Source organism: Macrosteles quadrilineatus, unplaced genomic scaffold, assembly GCF_028750875.1.
Source record: "Macrosteles quadrilineatus isolate MER2022 unplaced genomic scaffold, UCM_ALF_1.0 Scaffold_3__2_contigs__length_128488019, whole genome shotgun sequence".
Taxonomy (NCBI): domain Eukaryota; kingdom Metazoa; phylum Arthropoda; class Insecta; order Hemiptera; family Cicadellidae; genus Macrosteles; species Macrosteles quadrilineatus.
In genome coordinates, this window is record NW_026542596.1 from 107075770 (window position 1) to 107096287 (window position 20518).

Here is a 20518-nt window from a genome sequence, read left to right on the forward strand (position 1 = left end):
TTCCTCAGAAACTACTGAACCGAAGAAGTATGAAGAATCTATATAGGCCTAAACAAATGTTATGTACATCTTCAATATTTCCATAATCTTTGAGTCGGATCTTTTGAAATTATCAGAAAATGACTTTTATTGTTTTATTCATTTTAAAATAACACCTGTAATACTTAGCAATTGCTTGAATTCGAGCAACAGGTACACTAGTTAAATTTAAAGAGCTACGTTTAAGGGTTTATAAGATTTATTGAAAGGCTTGACCTTGAAACTCTGCAGACTATGGAGTACCATGAAATTACTATTTCGGAAGTATTTCCAAATGGTATGACTGTTTACTGTAGCAGATAAGTCAAGACAATTTTTTCACCTCTGTTACATACAGTGTGTTCTAAAAATAGTTGGTTTATCCTTGAATAGCTAATGGTGAAGCAAGCTCAAAAGATTGTTACAAAATTTCAGTAGAAGAATCTAAAAGATAACAGAGCTTATGTTAAAATCAAAAGTTGGACAATTGTTTTTAAAGACTTTATTTCATTTAAAAATCTGTAAAGTGTCAGTGAAAATATTGATTCATGAAATGAAATGAAATGAAATATTACTTTATTATCACAAAACATTTCACAGATCCAGCGTTAGCTGGTGAAACAGGTGATATTGTCAGAGATCTTAAACACTAAGTTACATAACAAAACTAAAATCCACATAGCTTAAACTAAAATATATTTACTTATCATTTAAATAATCGGAAATATTATAATAATTTTTCTGTAAAAGGTATCGTTTGAAATCATTTTTAAATTTTGAAATACTGTTAATTTCTTTGAAATTAGTGGGTAGACTGTTGTAAAGCCTTAATCCCATTGAGCTCATGTCTGAAAATAATCTGTTTAGCTCAATAGTGAATAGTCCTCTTCCCAACTTTGGCCTCTCTCTCTATCTACATGCTGATTGTTTACTTATTTATCAACCTGAACCTGTAAGTTATATAGAGACTAAGAGACCAATATTTTCTGTTTCAGGCAATGGCAAGATAGTTCATCGTCTGCGGGGTCATGAACAAGATGTCATATCCATCTCTTGGTGTCCTGTTCCTTACAATGTCATCAGGCATAAAAGGTCAGTTAGCTTTGTGTTATTTTTTAATAAATATCTAATAAATAAGTAATTTCCTAGCGATTTCTCCTTAAACGCAATTACACCAATAAACTTTACTTACTAGACTGCTTTAAGAACGTAGTTTAGTTCCACAATTGTGAAAGTACAACTTTTCTTAGACTTTTTTACCAGATCATCACAAGAGTAGACCTTTCACTGCGATATTTGTTATAAACGTTTATCAATTATTGTTTTAAATTTGATGCCAAATTGCCACATTTGTTAATCTTTTATTTCTAGGCTTTAACTTACCACTAAATTAAATTTCAGTTACTGTTTTTTTTAATTGCATCACACCATCCACTATCACAATTGTATCAATTGTGGGAATTGTATCCTGTTTGCCGCCATGCCAGGAAAAAACTCTTTGTTACTTTTTGGATAGTCATTATTAATGTAACTTTTGGAATGAAAAATAGTTTTCCATGATTGTAACTGAATATAATCTTGGCAATCCTACTTCTTTAAAACTAGACAAGACAACTTTGAAGCGCTCACTGTGGCAAGCTCTGAATTTCGGTAGAATCTATTTTGAATGATTCCATGTTGACTATCAGCATTACAATCACGTTCAATTTAAACCTGGTGTATTTTAGGAACATGGACCCTCAAGCCGGAGGAGACTCGGATGTGAAGTCGAGGGATCTGCTGCTGGCCACTGGAGGAGTAGAGAAGTCCATATTCATCTGGCGCACTGGCTCAGATGGGAGGTTTGAAGTGGTTCTCAACTTGCCTCCTGCCCCAATTGGCAACACAAGCAACAGGTGTAGTACTAAATATGTACAGTAGACGTTTCCATGAGTGGCTGAGTGATAATACCAACCTAACCTAAAATTCCTTAGGAAATAGCAAACAATTTTGAATGTATGGTTAAGCTTGAACACATTTTAAATGCAGTGTAGGTGTGTACCAAAATTGATCGATTCTTGATATTGATACCGATACATGAAAAATCGATTCTCAAACAAGTTAAGTACTGGAAAAAATTAAAACACATACAAAATGTAACTTATCAACCCATCAGTCGTAATCAGGGTCTCGTCGATGGTCGATGAAGTAAATAATGGCAATTCTTTAGTCTACCTGCTGAGTGATAAGCCTCACGCTAAAAATATTTGCCCTTCGAGGCATAACATACATTTGAGTTGCTAATACAATTTTCTATGTTGATTATTTTGCAATTATCCCCATCGTGGTTATTCAACTGTCGTAGATTATGGGGAGTCTACTGTATTCTAATGGACTGTCGGCATTAAATAATAAGTGTGGCAACATTACTATAGTTGCTTGCACTTCTCTGAAAGGTCCACTACGATGCCATGCAATGTATTGCCCTAACTATGGCTTTTGATTGATATGTGCTCAATCTTAGTGAAAAATAATCTTAATATGTTTGAATGTGGTTTTTACAGAAAGAAGGCACCTAACCAGCTGGTACTTTGGACCAGTGTGCTGTGGGCAGATCCTTACACACTGTTGTCCACCAGCCAGTTTGGAGAATTGTTGTCATGGGACCTGAACAAAGTGTTTGCCATCAACGACAAGTGAGATACAATTCTTTTTTAACCTGTTAAAAATGAGTTTAAAAGTTTTAGTTAGATTTATTTATTTAATTTATTAACTAGTGTACATGTTGCTCAAAATCGAGCAATTGCAAAGAATCAAAGTAGTTATTGAAAAACATAGGCCTAACTTATTTAAAAACAAATAAAAGTCATAATTTCCGATGAGTTTAAAAGACTCAACTCGTAGATTACGTACCTAATATTTTCATATAATAAACATTACCGGTACTTGTAAATATTTTATCATTTTTCAAAAGCTGATCTGGTTTTTTAGTGTATTCTACAAATGTTTCCCACTTATAGCCGCATTAGGTTGTCCAAGTTGATCTTTGTCGATGATAATGTAGTAATGTGTCTACGAGCAAAAATGATCCGATTTTGATGAAATTCTGTATAAACGTGTAAACCTACATTAATTCAAACGAGTTCGCGAAACAACATGATCGGACTATGGGAACGGAGTTTATAGGGGTTTTATAGGGTAAAAATGTATTTTTTCTATATTTTACACAAAACACATAAAATTAAGCAATTTATTTCCAAACCATTTTGTAAAGCTTAAAAAAACTAATAATTTAGTATATAATGAAGGGTCATTATGCACCTAATGGTTACGGACAAAATTCAAAGAAATTTTAAATTTAAAATTCCCCTTTTTTATTATGGAGAATAAGTAAAATGTTGTAGTTTGCTTGTTTATGAAGATGTTTGATCAAATTTAAAAAATGCATTTATTTCTTAATAAACTATTAACATTTTACAAAAAAAAGACAAAAAATAAAAAAAAACACTTTTACCCTACCTGTTGCAGAAAACCTAAGTACTCCTTAAACTAATTCTAATTAAATAGGGAAATGTGATATTTTTAAGGAGAAATTTTAGTGTAAATCCTATCAGACAAATGGAAATTCGCTTAGTCTGCAGGTTTGCGGGGTATTTTAACTAGGTATCTTAAAGGTAGGCCTATATTAAAAAAAATACCCTCTTTCTCTAAAAACCGTTTTACAAAGATCTGAGCTGGAAAGAATCTTCAGGTCCAATGGTGGCTAGGTGGAAGCTTTGTGAAAAATTAAAAATACATCCTTAAAACGTAGAGTCCTTTGTGCTTTATGTTACATTCTTTACTATCGTATAAAGCCTTTAGGGTGTTTTGTAACTTACTATTAATCTCTTAAGAGTTTAAAGGTTTTATATCTGGGTTTATAACCTATTTTACCTAACCCGCCATGTTAAACTTCCCTATCCCAAGCGTGATGTATACAACTTCCTTACTTGTCGAGCGATGTAAAGTTGAAAAAAACTCACTCGGTGATGTAATGAAACCCATTTAAATAACATTGAGTGCTTAACTTAAAAAAATATACCTCTATGGAGCCAACGACGTTCAACGCTAGAAATCAGCTGTGTGCTTGAATGTTATTATGCTTTAAAGTATTTTCCTAACCTAGCTTTTGTTTGTAAAAGAACGTTACTGAAAAAACGATGAGTGAAATGGATAATGAAAAATATTGTACGTAAACCCATGTATATTGTTGGGTCAGGTAAAATCTTGTACGTTACATGTTGCGCAAGAGCGTGTTTACATCTCTTAGTTAACATTCACCTGCGTGATGTAAAAACGCTCTTACTACACTTGTAATGTAAATAGCTATAAATAACTTATTAAAGTCATTTGCAAGTGGTTACTCACAGAGCTGCCATTTTGTATATTTCAACAGTTTTATATTCTCAATAGCCGTGGATCTTAGAACTTTGAATTTTTCATGAGTCTTCTAAGTAATACCAGGGTTACTATCTCATGAAAATCCTGTGGGATTATGGAAACTTTATTGTGTCATCCGGGATTGCAGCAAAATCATAAATTTTTCGACTGTGCGAACTTTTGTAGGCTTGTTAACTGTGATTGCAAAAAAGATCGTAAAAGCTCCGCTCTTGCTCCATTTTCTTGCTTGACGTTCAATCTTTCGAGCTTATATGCTAAGCTCGGCTTGACTCGAACATTGAGCTGCTCGCACACATCTAATAGAATTGTACAATTGAACTGGTTTTCAGAGCCAACCACAAGAGACCCCAACCTAGATTGCTGCACTCCAGACACAACAAAGGCTGCTTTAGCATCGCAACTCCAGTCTTGACTGAAACCTTGTAAGTTAAAATTTATTTTACTTACTAATCTGTTAAGCCCAAGAGATTATTCGTTGCTTACGTTTATTTTTATAAAGATTTTTCCCTCATAGTTTGTCTATCAGCCACGGCAATCACTGAAAAGTTACTGATTTTAGTGTTGAGGTATTTTAAGTTGATAGATCGTTATTGATAGTTCTGCGACAAACTGATAAGTTAAATTGATTAAATACTTGTATTATATCCTATAAACATTGTTTTAATTTATTGTTCTATTAAAAACCATGAAACACAATCGCTCAACTAGCTTTCACTGCTATGAAAGCAATCCTAGTATATCAAGATTTAACTGGTTATCAACTCATTATATCTTAATTCAAAGGATTTTTCCCCTTTATAACTGAACTGATAAACTATTTGTATCCCTCAACTGGCCAAGTGACTACTGAATTGTATGGTGATATAAAGAAAGCCACATACCATAACAGTATAAGTCATAGGCTCATCCTGTGAACGTTAGAAATTACCTAGTCTTTAACCCCTTTATATTTTTCAGGGATAAAGGGGATGAACGATTGGTCTGGACAACGGCGATGGACAAACATGTGTTGGCAAGCAAGATAACAACGGGTTCTGTAATTCTGGACATCCCTACCATGGGAGGAGCCGTGTACTGTATGGCCATCAGTCCGTTGGATCCCAACAGGTGCTGAATACAAATATTAAGTCCCGTGGATAAAGAAAAAAAACATTTTTCGCCACACTATAGGCTACTGTTTTAACAAACTTTCTACACAAGGATTTAGTCCGGAAAACAGCTGTTTGCTTCCTGCTTAATCAAATGGGGTTTCATTACATACTACTTTACGGTAGAGTTTTTACTGGACACGAGCATATTATTTTTAGTAATAAATATCGTACGTAACTCATTCAAAACAAACCGAACGTTTCTTGTAAACACCTGTTTTCCGGATCAGTAGGTCCATATTCCCTAGTCATTAGCAGGGCAAAAATTGATTTCCTTTTGAGAGTGTAACTTAAATTTTTTTAAGTACATTGCATTCCAAAAATGATTGAGAGTAGATTCCTTTTGAACAAACAAACATTTTGGGCAAAACAAAATTATGACTACCAGTAAAGTAAAGATAGTTAATACAATACAAAGTGTAATTAATTTGGTGTATGATAGCTGGCATCTCTATTCTACAACTTCCTTCAGTTATATTGGGGTTAGAATAAGCCCAGTTCCATCCATCTTAATTTGTAATAATTAAATTTTAATATAGCGATGAGCACAAAAGATGCAGATTCAAAATGATATGGATAAGTGCAGGCTGTCAAAACTTATGATATTTGAAACAGTTAGCAGATAGTTAACATTTTTTTTAGAAACAAAAACATCTCAGACAGGCGTGAAGTTGAAGAAAGCGACAACAAGTAGAAGGTATTTTACTACCTAAAAAATTTACCGTAAAGATTTCTATTTTCCATAATGTGGTTATGAATTTAATATGCTGTGTCATCTAACCTGATGTTTTTCTTCTTCTTTGCTATAGGCTTGCAATTGGCAGCAGTGACAGTAAAGTGTTTGTCTGGAACCTAGGTGACCAAACCAATCTGCAGATCAGCAGTTATTGGAAGAAAATAATTGGCAAAGTCATGGCTGTAAGTGGAATAAGCTTAAGTTTAAAGCCCCCATACACGGTTGAGCATATTCGCAAGCCTGTTGGTGAACAAGCTTGTGAACATGCTCGATGTTTCCGACAGACGATCGAGCATGCTCGCAAACATGCTTGCCGCCACACAATACTGTGACCTCTCTCGCGCTGTGACGGTTGAGTTGTGTTAAAAATGGATGCTAACGCTTTTGGGGATGTTAACTGTGGTTTTATTTGTTTGGAAGATGAGAAAAAACTAGGGATGGTCAAGTCTCGAAATTTCGGGAAATTTTCGGGAAATTTTAAATCTCGTTACACGAGACGAGATTTCTTTTTGGCCGAGATTTTTACCGAGACGGGAATAAAAAAAAAAAAAAAAAAAAAAAAAAAAAAAATTAAAAATGCCTGCAGAAAGTCAACGCAATACCCGCAATACAGGAGCGTGTTGTAGTTGCGTTTCCTTTGTGAAAGCGTTCTTATTTAATTAATTCTTTAAATGTAAATATTACTTTAATTATTTTAATAATATTACTTTAATAACATTTGAGAAGTTTTGTAAAGTGTAAGCAGTGTGAGGAATGTTTTATTACTATAACAAGTCAAAACAAGTAACTATTTTATAAAAATTAATATTGCTTTTATTTTATGATTTATTTTATTTTAGGATAAGTTGAACTCTATCCTAACTGATATCACTATGTTTCCTAATCGTAGGCATTTTTAATAAGTTAGGCGTGATTAATAAAAAAATGTTATGCTGATGTTTTTTAATAAAAGATTGTAAATATTCTTGCCTATTATCATTATTTTTGTATTTAAACAGTCATCTAACAATGTTACAAAATCAGGTAAAAATTTTGAACGTGCATTTCCCGTTGTGTATGAGAAGGGAAATCTCGTCTCGATCTCGTCTCGAAATTTTATGAGAAATAAAAAATCTCGTCTCGTCTCGTCTCGAACTAAAAATCCAATCTCGTCCATCCCTAGAAAAAACGCAAGCCACAAAAAATATAATTCAATAATATGGCTTAAAACATGAACAGGATCAGTCACATGTCTTTTAGCAGAACTAGCATCAAACGAACCAAATTATTGTAAATACCCCCGTTGCAGCAAACCTGCAGACTAAGCGAATTTCCATTTCCTCATTTGATTTTCAATTAATTCTATTTAAATAACATTAAGTTTAATGAGTACCTAAATTTGCTGCATCGATGCATCGATGGTAATGACAGGCTCTGGGGTGTCAAGCGTCAATGATGGTCGTGCAGACGGTTACCAAGGTTACAGTTAAGTTTATAGTGGCATCCAAACCACATTTTTGCCTTGTAATTACGAAGTGGTCTAGTGATCAGGGTAAAACTACAGCATAGTACTCACTAGTGGGGTATTTGTCAGATTTTTTTTGTATTCACTTGTTTGTAGCAACAAGAGCAGAGGAATGTTCATTGCAAGTAACAACAGCAGTATGTATAGCATAGATTAAAAACAGCACTATAACCAAAAATACTCCGCCGCAGGAAACCTGCCGACTAAACAAATTTCCATTTGTCTAAATTGATTTTCAATTAAATTAAATTAAAAAAAGTATATTAAAAAAAAAAAAACATTAGGTTTAACGAGAACCTAGGTTTGCTGCTACAAGGAAACTAATAAAGTCTATTTTCTAGTAAAATATTAATAGCTTAGTATAAGATAAATAAATTTGCCAAGTGTTATCAAAATAATAGATAAACAAGCAAACAACACAATTTTACCATTTTTTTGAATTTTCTCCATTACCAATAAACCTACAAAAACACTTTCAAAATTCATGTTTTCGGCCCCTGGACTATATTTTTAAGACAATAATAGGTTTTTTACATACCTCAGTCAAATAGTCCAAAAATGGTATTGCTCAACAGCTTACATGTTTCGTTGCGAAGACAACATTATCAAAGCTTGCAACTCGTCAAAAACACATTTAAAACACGAACACGAACACAGAAAACATTAATATGGTACGAATACACGATTGACATTTAGATAGCGCTATCATAATACTGATTTGGTCCGGCGCGGCGCGGGGCTGGTAGGAGACTCACACACACTCTAAACACTTTGATGTACTAAATTATTTGTTTTTTTTAGCTTTTAAAAAGGTTTAGAGATGAACTGGGGAATGTTGTGTTTTGAGGGTCAAAAATGAGAAAAACCAATTTTTACCCCATAAAACCCCGTTCCTATGGTCCGATCATGCTGGTTCATGAACTCATTCAAGTTTATCCGACTTTAAACCAAATTTGATCAAAATCTAACAAAATTACTCAAGTTAACGTGTTTTCCCGGGCCTAGGTTTAACCGTGCCACCTATGGTAACAGCTACTTCCCTATAGGGAAATTCACTAATAACATCAACAAGATATCAATGTAATATAACAAATCCAGATTATGTATTTTGACAAGTATTTGTATCACAGCTGTGTTGGCACCCTCGGGAGGAGAACTGGTTAGCATACGGCACCAGTGACGGACACGTTGGTCTGATAGACTTGGACAGCAACAAGCTGCCCGTGCTGTTCCGTCTGCATCACCGCAAGCAAGTGTATCGTCTGTGCTGGGCCGCGCCACTGATACCGGCCGACACAGACCACAAGGACCAGCTGGCGTTGTACTCAGTGGGGGATGGAGACATACTACAGTACGCCGCGGACATAAATAACCCTAACAAAGGTAATGTTGCACAGTCGCCACCAACACACTACTTAATGTGGTGCTGGGCTAACAAATCTATCAGCCAATGTAACTTGTAATAGGTTGGTGACCTTGCATTTACTCAGCCATATAGGCCTCTGGACTGTGTGTGAAATATATTCAACAATACAACAGGTTGCATGAAGAACAGACTACTACAATAATTTCTATAGAGACTGTACAGCGTGTCTAACAGTCACTGGTGTCACTGGTTTCGGCATATTAAGATTTTTTTAAAGTCACTGTAATTAAATAGCCTAGTTAAAACACTTAATTTCATTTTTTCATTTTTCAGTATTTAGGAAGAGCAACAATAGAAGAGCAATATAGTGGTTTTTTTTTACACGTTCGCTACTGCAATAGTACGAAATTTTCCATTCACATGGACCAGCGACGCACATATGCGACGGCCGGTTTCCACCCTAGTCACATTAAATTAGACTGCCGACGCATATTTGCGTCGGGGTTCTAATGTTATTAAAATGCTTATATCTTTGTAGTGGTCTATTTGAAGACACTGAATACCCTGCAGTGGTCTACAGAGATGTCTGACGCACAACAGCGTCGCTTGGTCTGTGGATATGATGATTGGTGACGTCATATAATAGTTGGAAAAACTGGTCTTTACTTTTCTGCATCACTGTATGTATGTATGCAGTATGTATGCTGCATTATCCTATGTAGCTTTTATATTTGTTCAGTTATAAACTGTTCTTGAATAATCTGTTTATTTTTTACTTACCTTTACCTTAAAACACAAAAAATGAACTGTCGCATGTATGCGACGTTTAGTCTATTTTAAGAAAACTGTGATAATTTTCACTATTGTCTTCGCTGTAGACCGGGCGTCGCAAATATGCGACATTACAAAAGGTTATAAAAAATACAAATAAACAAGAATAATTTATTTACAAACACGATTGTAGCGTATTACAATGTAAATGATCACTGTTTTACAGGTTTTCGCCCGTGGTCTGTGTGTACTGTTATCCAAGTGACAGCCGGTATATGTGTAAGAATCAAATGTATACCTTGGTCTGTGGCAATGACCGCGGCGTCGCATATATGCGACGCTCAGTAGCGAACGTGTTAATAGTAAACATTATGTATTAACATTAATTGAGATGGAATCACATTTTATTTTATTTTATTACTATTACTACTAATTGATAGACCTATGTATTGTTATTTTTTTTTGTTTTTACATGTTGACTTCCTTTTCAGAACCAATATCATTGAATACTTCAGTCCTGAATGCCATCGATGCAAGTCTGAACTTTAAAAAGAACCTTGTACGTTCTGAGATTGTATTCAAGCATGACAATTCTTGCTTTGCTGTTGGGAATGAAAATGGGTGAGTTGACTTCTCTAAATATGTATTCTAAATTTAACTTGTTATACTTCTACAACTTTCTAGAATTGAAAATCAACCTGTTCATTTTTGTGGTATTTTTTTATATTTAGTTTAAGATAATCTTAAAAAACTATTGAAATATGTCGGTAAAATTATTACATGCCAAAATTAATTATTTTGTAATGTGTTTTAGTCAACAACAAAAATGTCAATTAGTCTTTTCCTTTCCTTTATACTCTGTTTCAATGGTTAATAAGATGTTTGACCGTAACCACTATTTTCAATACTTAGGTTTTTTGTAAACTATTAGTTTAATTTTCATCATTGTTAGGGCATTTTACCTTCCCTCTGAAGTTATTGAAGGTCATTTTTAAGTGGATCAATTCCTTCTTTTATATTGTATGAAAACTAGGCTACTCATTCTAACCCTATTGTTTTTAAAGATTAGGTTGGTATTTGAAGAACAATGCTTTTGATTTCACATATTTAATGTTAAATTATTTTGGCTTTATAGGATAGCTTTTAATGAAGATATGTAAAAAATAAAGTGGCCAAAATCTCAACCACCATATCGTATATGCTGTGTATTATTTGCCAGTAATAACATGATTTTGCATTCTTAATATCAATTTTAAAATATTTGAAATTTATCTTGTCCTTCAGACAAAGTACTTTATTCCATTGCTCATTCAACCACATGCAGTTGTTGTTCTTGTCAGCAAATCATATAGTTTGTTATTTGTTCAGATCAATGTACATCTTGAGCTGTAAGACAGTGAATCTGCTGCATGTCGTCTACCCTCACAAGAAGTTGATGAACAACCTGGAGTGGCATCCGGAGACTGTGGCCAGTGACAATAATATATCTCCTTACAAAGACTGGCTAGCTACTACTTGTGAGAACATCAAGGTCTACAACATACCTGCTGGTGAGTACAACAATCAGCACATAGCTCATCTTATTTGACGTTTGAATGGTCGAGGCAGGTAGTTAGTAACAAAGCTATCATTGTTTTCTCTTCACCCTAACACCCGCTGGTGTTAGTGTTGTGGAAATGTATAAAGGTGAACAACCAATATGGAATATCAAACTACCAATTGATATCAGATGCATGCACAAGTAGAAAACAATCATATGATTATGTGACCTTTTCTTGTTTGTGCAGAGGGTCAGCCTGAGTTGGTGGCGACTCTGTCAGGCCACTCCATGAAGATTGTGGGTCTTGCCTGGAGCCCTCACTACAATGGCAGACTCCTCTCCACATCCTACGATTCCTCTGTGCAGGTGAGTCATATGAAACATAATCACTCATAGACTTGTGTCCATACCAATTGGATTTACTTACGGTTCGTCAGAATTGGCCATATCTGTGATAATGTTGGATTGATCTTTTGTGGTTTTATTTAACTACTTTTCCTCTCATAGTACAGACAGAGCAAGCTTTTTATTCTGAGAAGATCAAGCTCATGGTTTAACTGACCATAAAATAATGTCGACCAAATAAAACCTAGTCTAGTTAATAATGTCCAAAGCCATCAACTAGTCCCGTAATGTCCAAACCAATATTTTAGAAAAGTTTCACAATGCCAATGTCCAAGACCACAGTTGTTACATAAAGCATTTGGTAAATTAAATAATGGGTTAGCAAAGGTCTTGTAATGTCCAAAAGCAAATTATTAGCAAGTCTCATTACCTCCAAGGACTATTAGACTGCTTTACTATGTCCAAAGAACAGATGAGGCAAATATACTGTAACATATGCAACGGCAGCTAGGTTATTACAGGAGTTTAATTTGATATTAAGCGAAAAATTTGTGGCATAAGAAAATAGAACAAGTTTGAGTAATGACCTAAATTTTCAGACTGGAATGTTGGTTTGTGATTAAAAAACAAATAAATGTGTCACTTTTGTTTTTTAACATGTATACTCTTGTTGCAGATATATGATGTACCCTCTCAGTCTTGCATGGGAGTGTATCTGAAACACACTATGTCTGTCATGTGTGGTTACTTCAGTCCTTTAGACCCCAACATTGTCATATCTGGCTCTAGTGACAACACAGTCAGACTGTGGCACATGTCCGAGCTACAAGCACCTTCTACCTGCAGGCCAGAGAAAAGTAGGTTTGTCTTTTGATTTTTAATAAGTTTATTACAATAAATCGTACTACTTCAAAAATCCTGTTCAGGTTTTTCCTTGCTCTTCTTCTTCCTTGCTTTTTTTGTCCTAGGACGCTAGGCACGAGCCTGTGATTGTTTTTCACATTACTTCAGTCTAGACCTAGGGGTTGCGGCACCATCACTTAGATAAAATCCATTGGTGACTTGGCGGGTATCGAACCCGGGACCTAGGGACTGAAGTCCCGCGCTCTAACCACAACGCCAGCTCGCACCCCACTCTTAGAAATACTGCTTGGTATATTAATGATTTGGCTAAAAATGCTTTTCATGAGCTTTAGTTCTAACGGGAGTTTTTTTTTCAATGGTTTGTCTTAAACTCTATTGTTATTCATCCAAGTTTATGTTTTACAGAGAAAGACATAGAAAAATTACGCAAGAAGCAAACAGTGGAAGTGCAAGAGGCAACAGAGCTCACAGTGGGTATGTCTGATCTATCTCTAAGTAAGTAGTGTTGTATCAGTGTCTTTGTGTCTGGTGGGCTGGTGAAAAGCTGTGGTCTTCAGTGATCTGTGATGTTGAACTTTGGACTGTTTGGTTACAAATGAACATAAAACATTACCAATGGTCCTATGTGTCTTTTAGTGATGGTGAAAACCAGAAATAATTGCATATCTCAAAACCGAAACCGATACTTATAAAAATCGAATCCTGAATCTCGAAAAAACCTAAACACAAAACCTTTTTACATAACTGGTTACAAAGATTACAAAAAATACAGGTAATAATAAAATGTTAAGTATGCAATCAAAACTAAAAAAGATCAACTCCTGACCCTGACATAACATAAATATGGGACTGATCTTAAAATCCAATACGACATAATTTTTATAAACAACCAACATTCAAAAAAATTAAACTCCTAACAACCAACATGAATATTAGATTAATTAGAACATTTAGTGGTCAATATTTCTTTGGGTTTAGTAAATATTGATATGATACTGAATCATATAATCGTTTTAGCTATAGTATAAAGATACCCTTTGAAGTTCAGAATACAATTGACTTGTTTCATTACGGTTAATGGTGATATGTTTGCTCTATTGCTACGACCTTGTGTGGAAACATTGTTAAAGACAATAAAAATGACACAAAAAAGTCAGCAGGTTCAAAAATAAAACTGCCAAAATTTTTAATTTCATAACCTTAGAATCTTTAAACTCAGTGATAGAATCTCGAAACCTAAACTTTTCCAAAGTTTTGTGGCTTTGAGATTTGGTTTTGACAACATTCCGTGTTAAATATTTAATAATAAAAAATATGTTTTCTAAATCAGAATGAAGAGATCAGACTGATAGATTCTTAACCCTCCGAGTGTCCCTTGTTTTGGCCTTAATGTCTGCCTATTTTTTGCTCATTTGCAAGGTTTTATTAAAATGGATCTGAGAAGCTTGAAAACAATGTTAATTATACTGTTCAATATACCATTTTGTTTGGAAAATCATGGGCTTCAATATTATACATAAAACATAAGGAACATTTGTTTCAAAAAATTTTTTAGGTAAGAAAAAAATATTTTGGAAGATTTAAAAAAAAAAAAAATAAGTTCCCGCTCAATGAAATTGTATAAATTATAGGCCTATAAATGTTTGAAAATAGCCACTTTGTTCTAAATTTTATGAGGATTACAAATATATAGTAATATAAGGAAGTAGATTTGCAAATAAATAAGTTATGGGCAAAAAACAGATTTCAGTACATAGCGTTTAGCTAAGAATGCATAGCCTAACCATAGCTAGGAATCTGGCTGATATTTTACATCAATATCACTACCTACTTCTTCAGGATCATCAACCAGCCCTTCAAAATCACTTAAATCTTATAATGCACCACGTATATCACTACTTTTGATTTTTAACACTAAAACAATGATAAACGTAATAAAACACATCAGTCATCGGTGCGAGGTTAACCAAGCTGTTTACAAATACGCACGTCAGCTGTCTGCAACAATATTTTCGGAACTAAAATGCAAAGCGCTTAGAGACAGACCTCCGGAGAAAGCTCTGAATCTGTCAAATAAAACGATACCTAACTCGATCCAGTTCAATCCGATTTTGTCAGTCATAGAGCCTTTGCCGTAAACAGTGTTTGTGAGTCGATGCATCGACACAAAACACTACACAAAGTGCGTTATGTGTCGATGCATCGACAAATAACACTCGGAGGGTTAAGGGATTCAAAATATCAAGAACGGCTGTTTTCTTTAATGGTTTAAACAACATTCTGCACATTTTGTCAAACTAAGTTTATTTTGTTTATGACAGAATCAATATTATTGTGTATTACCAAGTAAACATTTTTTTTATGTTTTATTTAAACTAATTGTAATGTGTGTGTGTTTTTTTCTTACTTAATTTAAATGTTTACCTACATGTGTTACTAATTCTTTTACTTGGATCGGGGTAATGTTGGATACCTTACCAAGAGATGTTAATAACTGTTTTCACATTTCCTTTGTAATTTAATATGTATGTTTTGGTCATTCTGTGAAATTTGATGGTAGTAATAAAGAGTATTCAGATCAGATTACAGTAGAACTCCTATAATATGCCACATAGTCAAATCGCAAACTATTTTCTATTATAAGAAGTAAAGCAACAAAGCAATTTATTATTTTTGTTATTTATTGTTCATTTTTAATTTTAATACTTTATATTCTTACCTGTGGTTCAAGTTCATGTAGTTTGTTAAAATAAGTTTAGTTATTAGACGAACGCTGCTGGATGGATTTTTGGACTTTGGAATGAACCTGATTTGTTATCTATAGGTGGCTGCAGTCAGGCCTTGTGAGGCTTTGCAGCTTGTTTTAAAGCTTATTTGTAAAACTTAATTTTTGTACTTGAATAAATAAATAAATAAACATTACAAAAATATCTTCAATCAATATTAATTTTCCCTGGTAATTTTTAAGAATGGTTTGTTTTAAATAAACCACAGTAAAGGTTCACATTTTAAAATAGTAAATAAATCATAAACCCTAACTAATATTCTCCTGTATTTTTATTTCCAGATAATGAAAACCCCTCCAAACACAACACTTCAGCCAACTCCAGCATGAACAGTAATTCACATTCTCCAACTAGCAGCAACAAAAGTTAGTATCGTAGAATAACATCAATGTGTTTGGGATAATCTTTAGGTAGCCAAAAAAATTTAAAAAATCTGTTAAATACAAACAAAACTAGAAGTAGAGCTTGGATAGCGATACAGTTTATTGCGTGGATTGTGAATCCAGTCAAAACAAAAACAATTAAGAAATTTTAAATTCACTCAATAGCAGGCTTTTATTGTGTCTATGAAAATAAAGCCTTTAAAGTTGAAAATACTGTGGTTTTCAAGTATTCATTGGTGACGCAAACAAGTTAAGTTATTATCGTCTCTCCAAACTTTGTTTTCCTGTACTTCCTTTTTCTTTAAGAAAAACAAACACTGTTCATTAACTAGAAGGATAATCATTTTTTTTTTTACAGGTTTGGAAGACTTTAGGAAGCGACAGAAAAGTAGAAATATGTTCAGCGTAACTGGGACTAAGCTGGCTCAAGCCAAGCATTTCAATGTGCTGTACCAGCGTTGGTCTGCGTCTCGCTCTGCAGTCAAGACAGAGGTGGAGGAGAAAGTGTCTGTGGAGGAGCTTGGATATCTCGACTTCTTTGGTGACGACAAAAGCATGCCCAGACTACTCATGGTGGAAGGTAAGTTGTAATTTTTTTGTTAGTTAGGCCTATGCTATGTAGTTAGACCGTGAGTACACATATTTCTGATGGTTAAAATTGGGTGTAGGAAATAAAATGTATGTTAGGCTTAAATAAACTCTGTCTTCAGCTTTGTATTAGTTTTTTAAACTAGGCTGCCATAATCAGGTAAAATTCAAGAAAGTATGCAGAAGTATTAAATGCATCTACTCTTTTTAATCATTCTTAGACAGGAGTACCATCATCCTGTCTATTGAAGGAGTATAACAGAGAATTACTAACTTTAATGTTTGACAAGGTCGAAATCAGTATTGTAAGTTAGCGTTGCTTAAACAGATTATGTGTTTTGTTTCAGAGAATCACCTGTCTACCCAAGGGTTAGTAAACATCCAGTTGGTTCAACAGTCCATGTTGTGGCGTGGTCAAGTGTCTCAGCTTCTCACACAGGCTATCACTAAGAAGCAGCTCTCTGATTGGCTGGTGTCTCTGGCGCCCATGGCTGGGTTTGAGTGAGTAAAAACATTGACCAATCACTTACTAGATAGTTAGGTGCATGCGACAATATGTTAACAAAACAAAGTACATCACACGGATAGAAATCTTGTAGTTAGTTAGTTACCTCGTAAAAATTTCTTGTTGTACCTTAAAAAATATTTAATGGACATTATGTAAAAACTAACAAATAAAAATCCATAGCCTAGCATGTCCAATCCCACAACCTGTTATATGACAACTGTTTTACCACCAAAGATCTGAAATTGTTCCCCAAGAATCAATACAACAGCTCCATGCTTAGGACAGGGGTCTTCAACCTTTTTTACTCAAGGGCCACATTGACTATTTTTGAATGAAAAGCGGGGCCGGACTGTCAACATTTCTGTGTAGAAGGGTAACCCCCCTCAAAATAACTCACAAAGAGGTAGTTTTCTAATTAAGAGCTCATTGATGAAATTTTTACATTTCTTGCTTCTTTTGGCTGTTATTTAACCTTTTGACTACCTACCTAACTAAAATTCTGTACGCTTTTGCGAATGATACTGTGGCAGGAAAAAATATTTGACCTACCTGGCATAGTTATTTATGGGTATATAAACGGTGTTTGTCATATACTTTGTCATAAATAAATCACGATCCCTGGATAATACCACAGACTATGGAACAAAAGCAATACAAATTTTGGTTACCTAGTCTGTGATTCTATTGTCTCGATTTTTTAGAAATTTTCCAAATAGTGTCTGTTGCTTGCGCCCCCAACAAAACAAAAAACTATTGCACGTTGGGCCCATTTGGAACCGAGGTACTGATTGTTATAATGTATTATGTATGTAGACAAATTGTAATATTTACAGTGATAGGCTGATTCAATTAGATAGAAAGTGATGTGTTGGCGAGACTGATTTGGATGGTCCAAACTGTGCAAGTTATGCAACTGCTATTCTACCATTTTTCTTTGGAAAAAACACCCTTGAAGGTGGGTATTTACTCAGGGGAGGTATAGAAGAGGCTACGATGACAGCTGAGGGCTTCTTATTAGCTGAGGGAACGCCATTACCATAACAAAACGTTCGGTAGCCATCGGCCTCGGTGGTCTAATGGTTAGCGTGCCGGGCTGGTATACTGTAGGTCCTGGGTTCGAATCCCGCTAGTAGCATTAACTTTTTGTCCAAGATTTTTTTTATTATCAGCAAGTTTGGTTGGTTTGGTTTGGTTATTACAGTTTAATTTTATTATTAAGTCATTATAAAATTTTAATTGAGCAATTTCTAGTTTTATTTAATAAACAGAATTATTTTTCCGATTACTAAACTTTTGTTATATTATTTCTTTATCAGCAAGTTTGGTTAGTTCGGTTAGGTTATGATAGTTTAATTTTATAATTAAAAATAGTAAAATTGAATTTGAGGCATTTATAATTTTATTTTATGAACAGAACTATTTTTGCGATTAGTAAAACTTTATTGCCAAAGTGCTCTCTACTACAGCGCTGTTCACGGAGGAATTTTGAACTAAATGCCTCATTTGTACCTCCCCTAAGTCAGACCCTTGAAGGTGGGAAATATCAAGTCATTTGTGTTGTGAACTTTTTGTGTGCCTTTAACTGACTGGGACTCTTTTCATGGACAAATTTTTTATGTATCCATTCCTTATTCCTTAATGTATTCATATTCCTAAATTCCTAAAGCCAAGTGCTTTATCCTCCATAAAAAATATGTTTAATGGTGATTTCATTCCAGTATGTGGGAGAAAGCTAGTGAAGCGTACTCAGCCCAGTTGGTGGAGTGTGGCGAAGTTGTGAAAGGTTCATCTTACCTGCTTCAAATAAACAAGGTAGATAACAAATATATTTACTTTCAATAATCACTCCACTCTGTTGAGCCAGTAACCGACTTTTAAATAAAGCTGTACCTGCTTCCAAATCCTTCCATTACTCTTCTTGTGCTACCAGAATTAAATACATTGAATCATTGTAGTGGTGTTTTAAATCAATATTTCATTACATAAATATTTGACTCAGTTGGGTTCAAAATGTATCTAGCAAACAACAGCAAATAGTGTAAAATAAACTCTGCTTAAATCCATACCCGATTATTACAAATATTGCTTCTAGACCGCCATTTAAAAGCAGTTTATAAGCAATCAAATGCGTAAAGCTACTTTAGACATGTGCTACTGTAAAAATCCAGCAGTGTTGTTGCACCCAATCGCTCTTTTTCAAGTACCAGAGTGTAGACAGATAACTAGGCCTTGGTATACTTGCTGTGGCAATATTTCCACGACTGAATAATTCTGCTTCTACATAGACTATAAGTCTATTATTACTTAATGTCATCTGAACTGTCATTAGAATGCTTCATCCATTAATAGAGTCATCAAATACATTCAGATATATTGAGATAGATCAAAATGTTTATTCGTGCATTGTTAGCCTGTATTCTTTGTCTGTTTATCTGAATGTATTTGACGACTTTCAATGGATGAAATATTCATTATAGGAGATTATTTCCTGAGAATGCCTTAATAGGCAACACATGAGTTTTACTACCACACTTTGTTGAACTGTTGATATAAAGGTATGTACCTTGTAATTGTATAAATTAAGGTCTTCTACTAGTAGTTACGAGCTCCACTCACCAACCAAGTGAACTACTTTAAATCTACCACTGTGTTCTTTACTTCTTCCATTACTATTCTAGCCATCATAATCATACTCAGAAGTAGTGTTGATTTTCCCTGACATCGTTATCAACTGTTACAATGAGACTAATTTTAGCAGGAACCACCTAGAATAATAGTGAGAAAATTAAGATTAAGACACTGGTGTCAGATTTGAACTAGCTCGCCTTGCCCAACTGGACCTTGTTGTATGATGCAGAATCTTTAGTCAATGTGGTGATGTTTAGGTACACGAGGCAGTGAGACTGTTGGCCGACTACAAGATGTACCGAGAGGCCATCGCCATCGCCAAGTGTCGTCTGGCACATGATGATGAGTTGACAACCGAGGTATACACAGAGTGGGCCACCACTACCCGACAACAGGGCTCTTTGCAACTGGCCGCTCACTGGTAAGTAGACAAACGTCTGTTTATATTAGCTTTTTTACTATGTACTTAAAACCAGGGCCAGAGAACCTGTAGACAGACTTCGTAAATCGGATGCTTACAGAGTGGCTAGGAGGTCTCTTCGTCGAGCCATCAACCGAAGTAAACGCGTTGCTGGGAGACATTAGGGGACGATGTTGATTCCAATCCGTGGGGCCTGGATTACAAACTTGTAACCAAGAAACTTGGCACCCGCTCTCCACCTTCCGTCATGGATGGGTCTGTGATAAATTCAGGAGTCTCACTCTACAGGCTGGCTACCTGTGTGCGTAAAAGTCTCCCTAAAAATTTAAAAAATATATACAGTATATAAAAAATTAAAAAATCCCATTACAGCTCTTTAATTGAGCTACAGTCTAACCTTGATATAACGAACATATATATAACAAATTCTTTGATATAACGAATTTTTTTGAATCCCCTAGAACTCTCCATAAGACACAATGTATGTTTTACC

At 34.6% G+C, this 20518-nt stretch overlaps 1 protein-coding gene across 2 annotated transcripts in view; it reads left to right on the forward strand.

The window, feature by feature from the left end:
• LOC128989633 (gem-associated protein 5) overlaps window positions 1-20518 on the forward strand; it is a 35069-nt gene that overhangs the window by 3182 nt on the left and 11369 nt on the right. Inside the window, exons 3-19 of one of the 2 annotated variants that reach the window (XM_054411582.1) lie at window positions 1014-1110; window positions 1746-1913; window positions 2562-2693; window positions 4767-4859; window positions 5395-5544; window positions 6395-6503; window positions 8956-9208; window positions 10454-10583; window positions 11331-11512; window positions 11750-11868; window positions 12524-12704; window positions 13117-13206; window positions 15779-15862; window positions 16239-16460; window positions 16816-16969; window positions 18695-18788; window positions 19862-20025. In XM_054411582.1, coding sequence (XP_054267557.1) covers window positions 1014-1110; window positions 1746-1913; window positions 2562-2693; window positions 4767-4859; window positions 5395-5544; window positions 6395-6503; window positions 8956-9208; window positions 10454-10583; window positions 11331-11512; window positions 11750-11868; window positions 12524-12704; window positions 13117-13206; window positions 15779-15862; window positions 16239-16460; window positions 16816-16969; window positions 18695-18788; window positions 19862-20025 — 2422 coding nt within the window. The remainder of the gene's footprint in view (window positions 1-1013; window positions 1111-1745; window positions 1914-2561; window positions 2694-4766; window positions 4860-5394; window positions 5545-6394; window positions 6504-8955; window positions 9209-10453; window positions 10584-11330; window positions 11513-11749; window positions 11869-12523; window positions 12705-13116; window positions 13207-15778; window positions 15863-16238; window positions 16461-16815; window positions 16970-18694; window positions 18789-19861; window positions 20026-20518) is intronic. The other variant, XM_054411583.1, reaches the window with a different exon arrangement.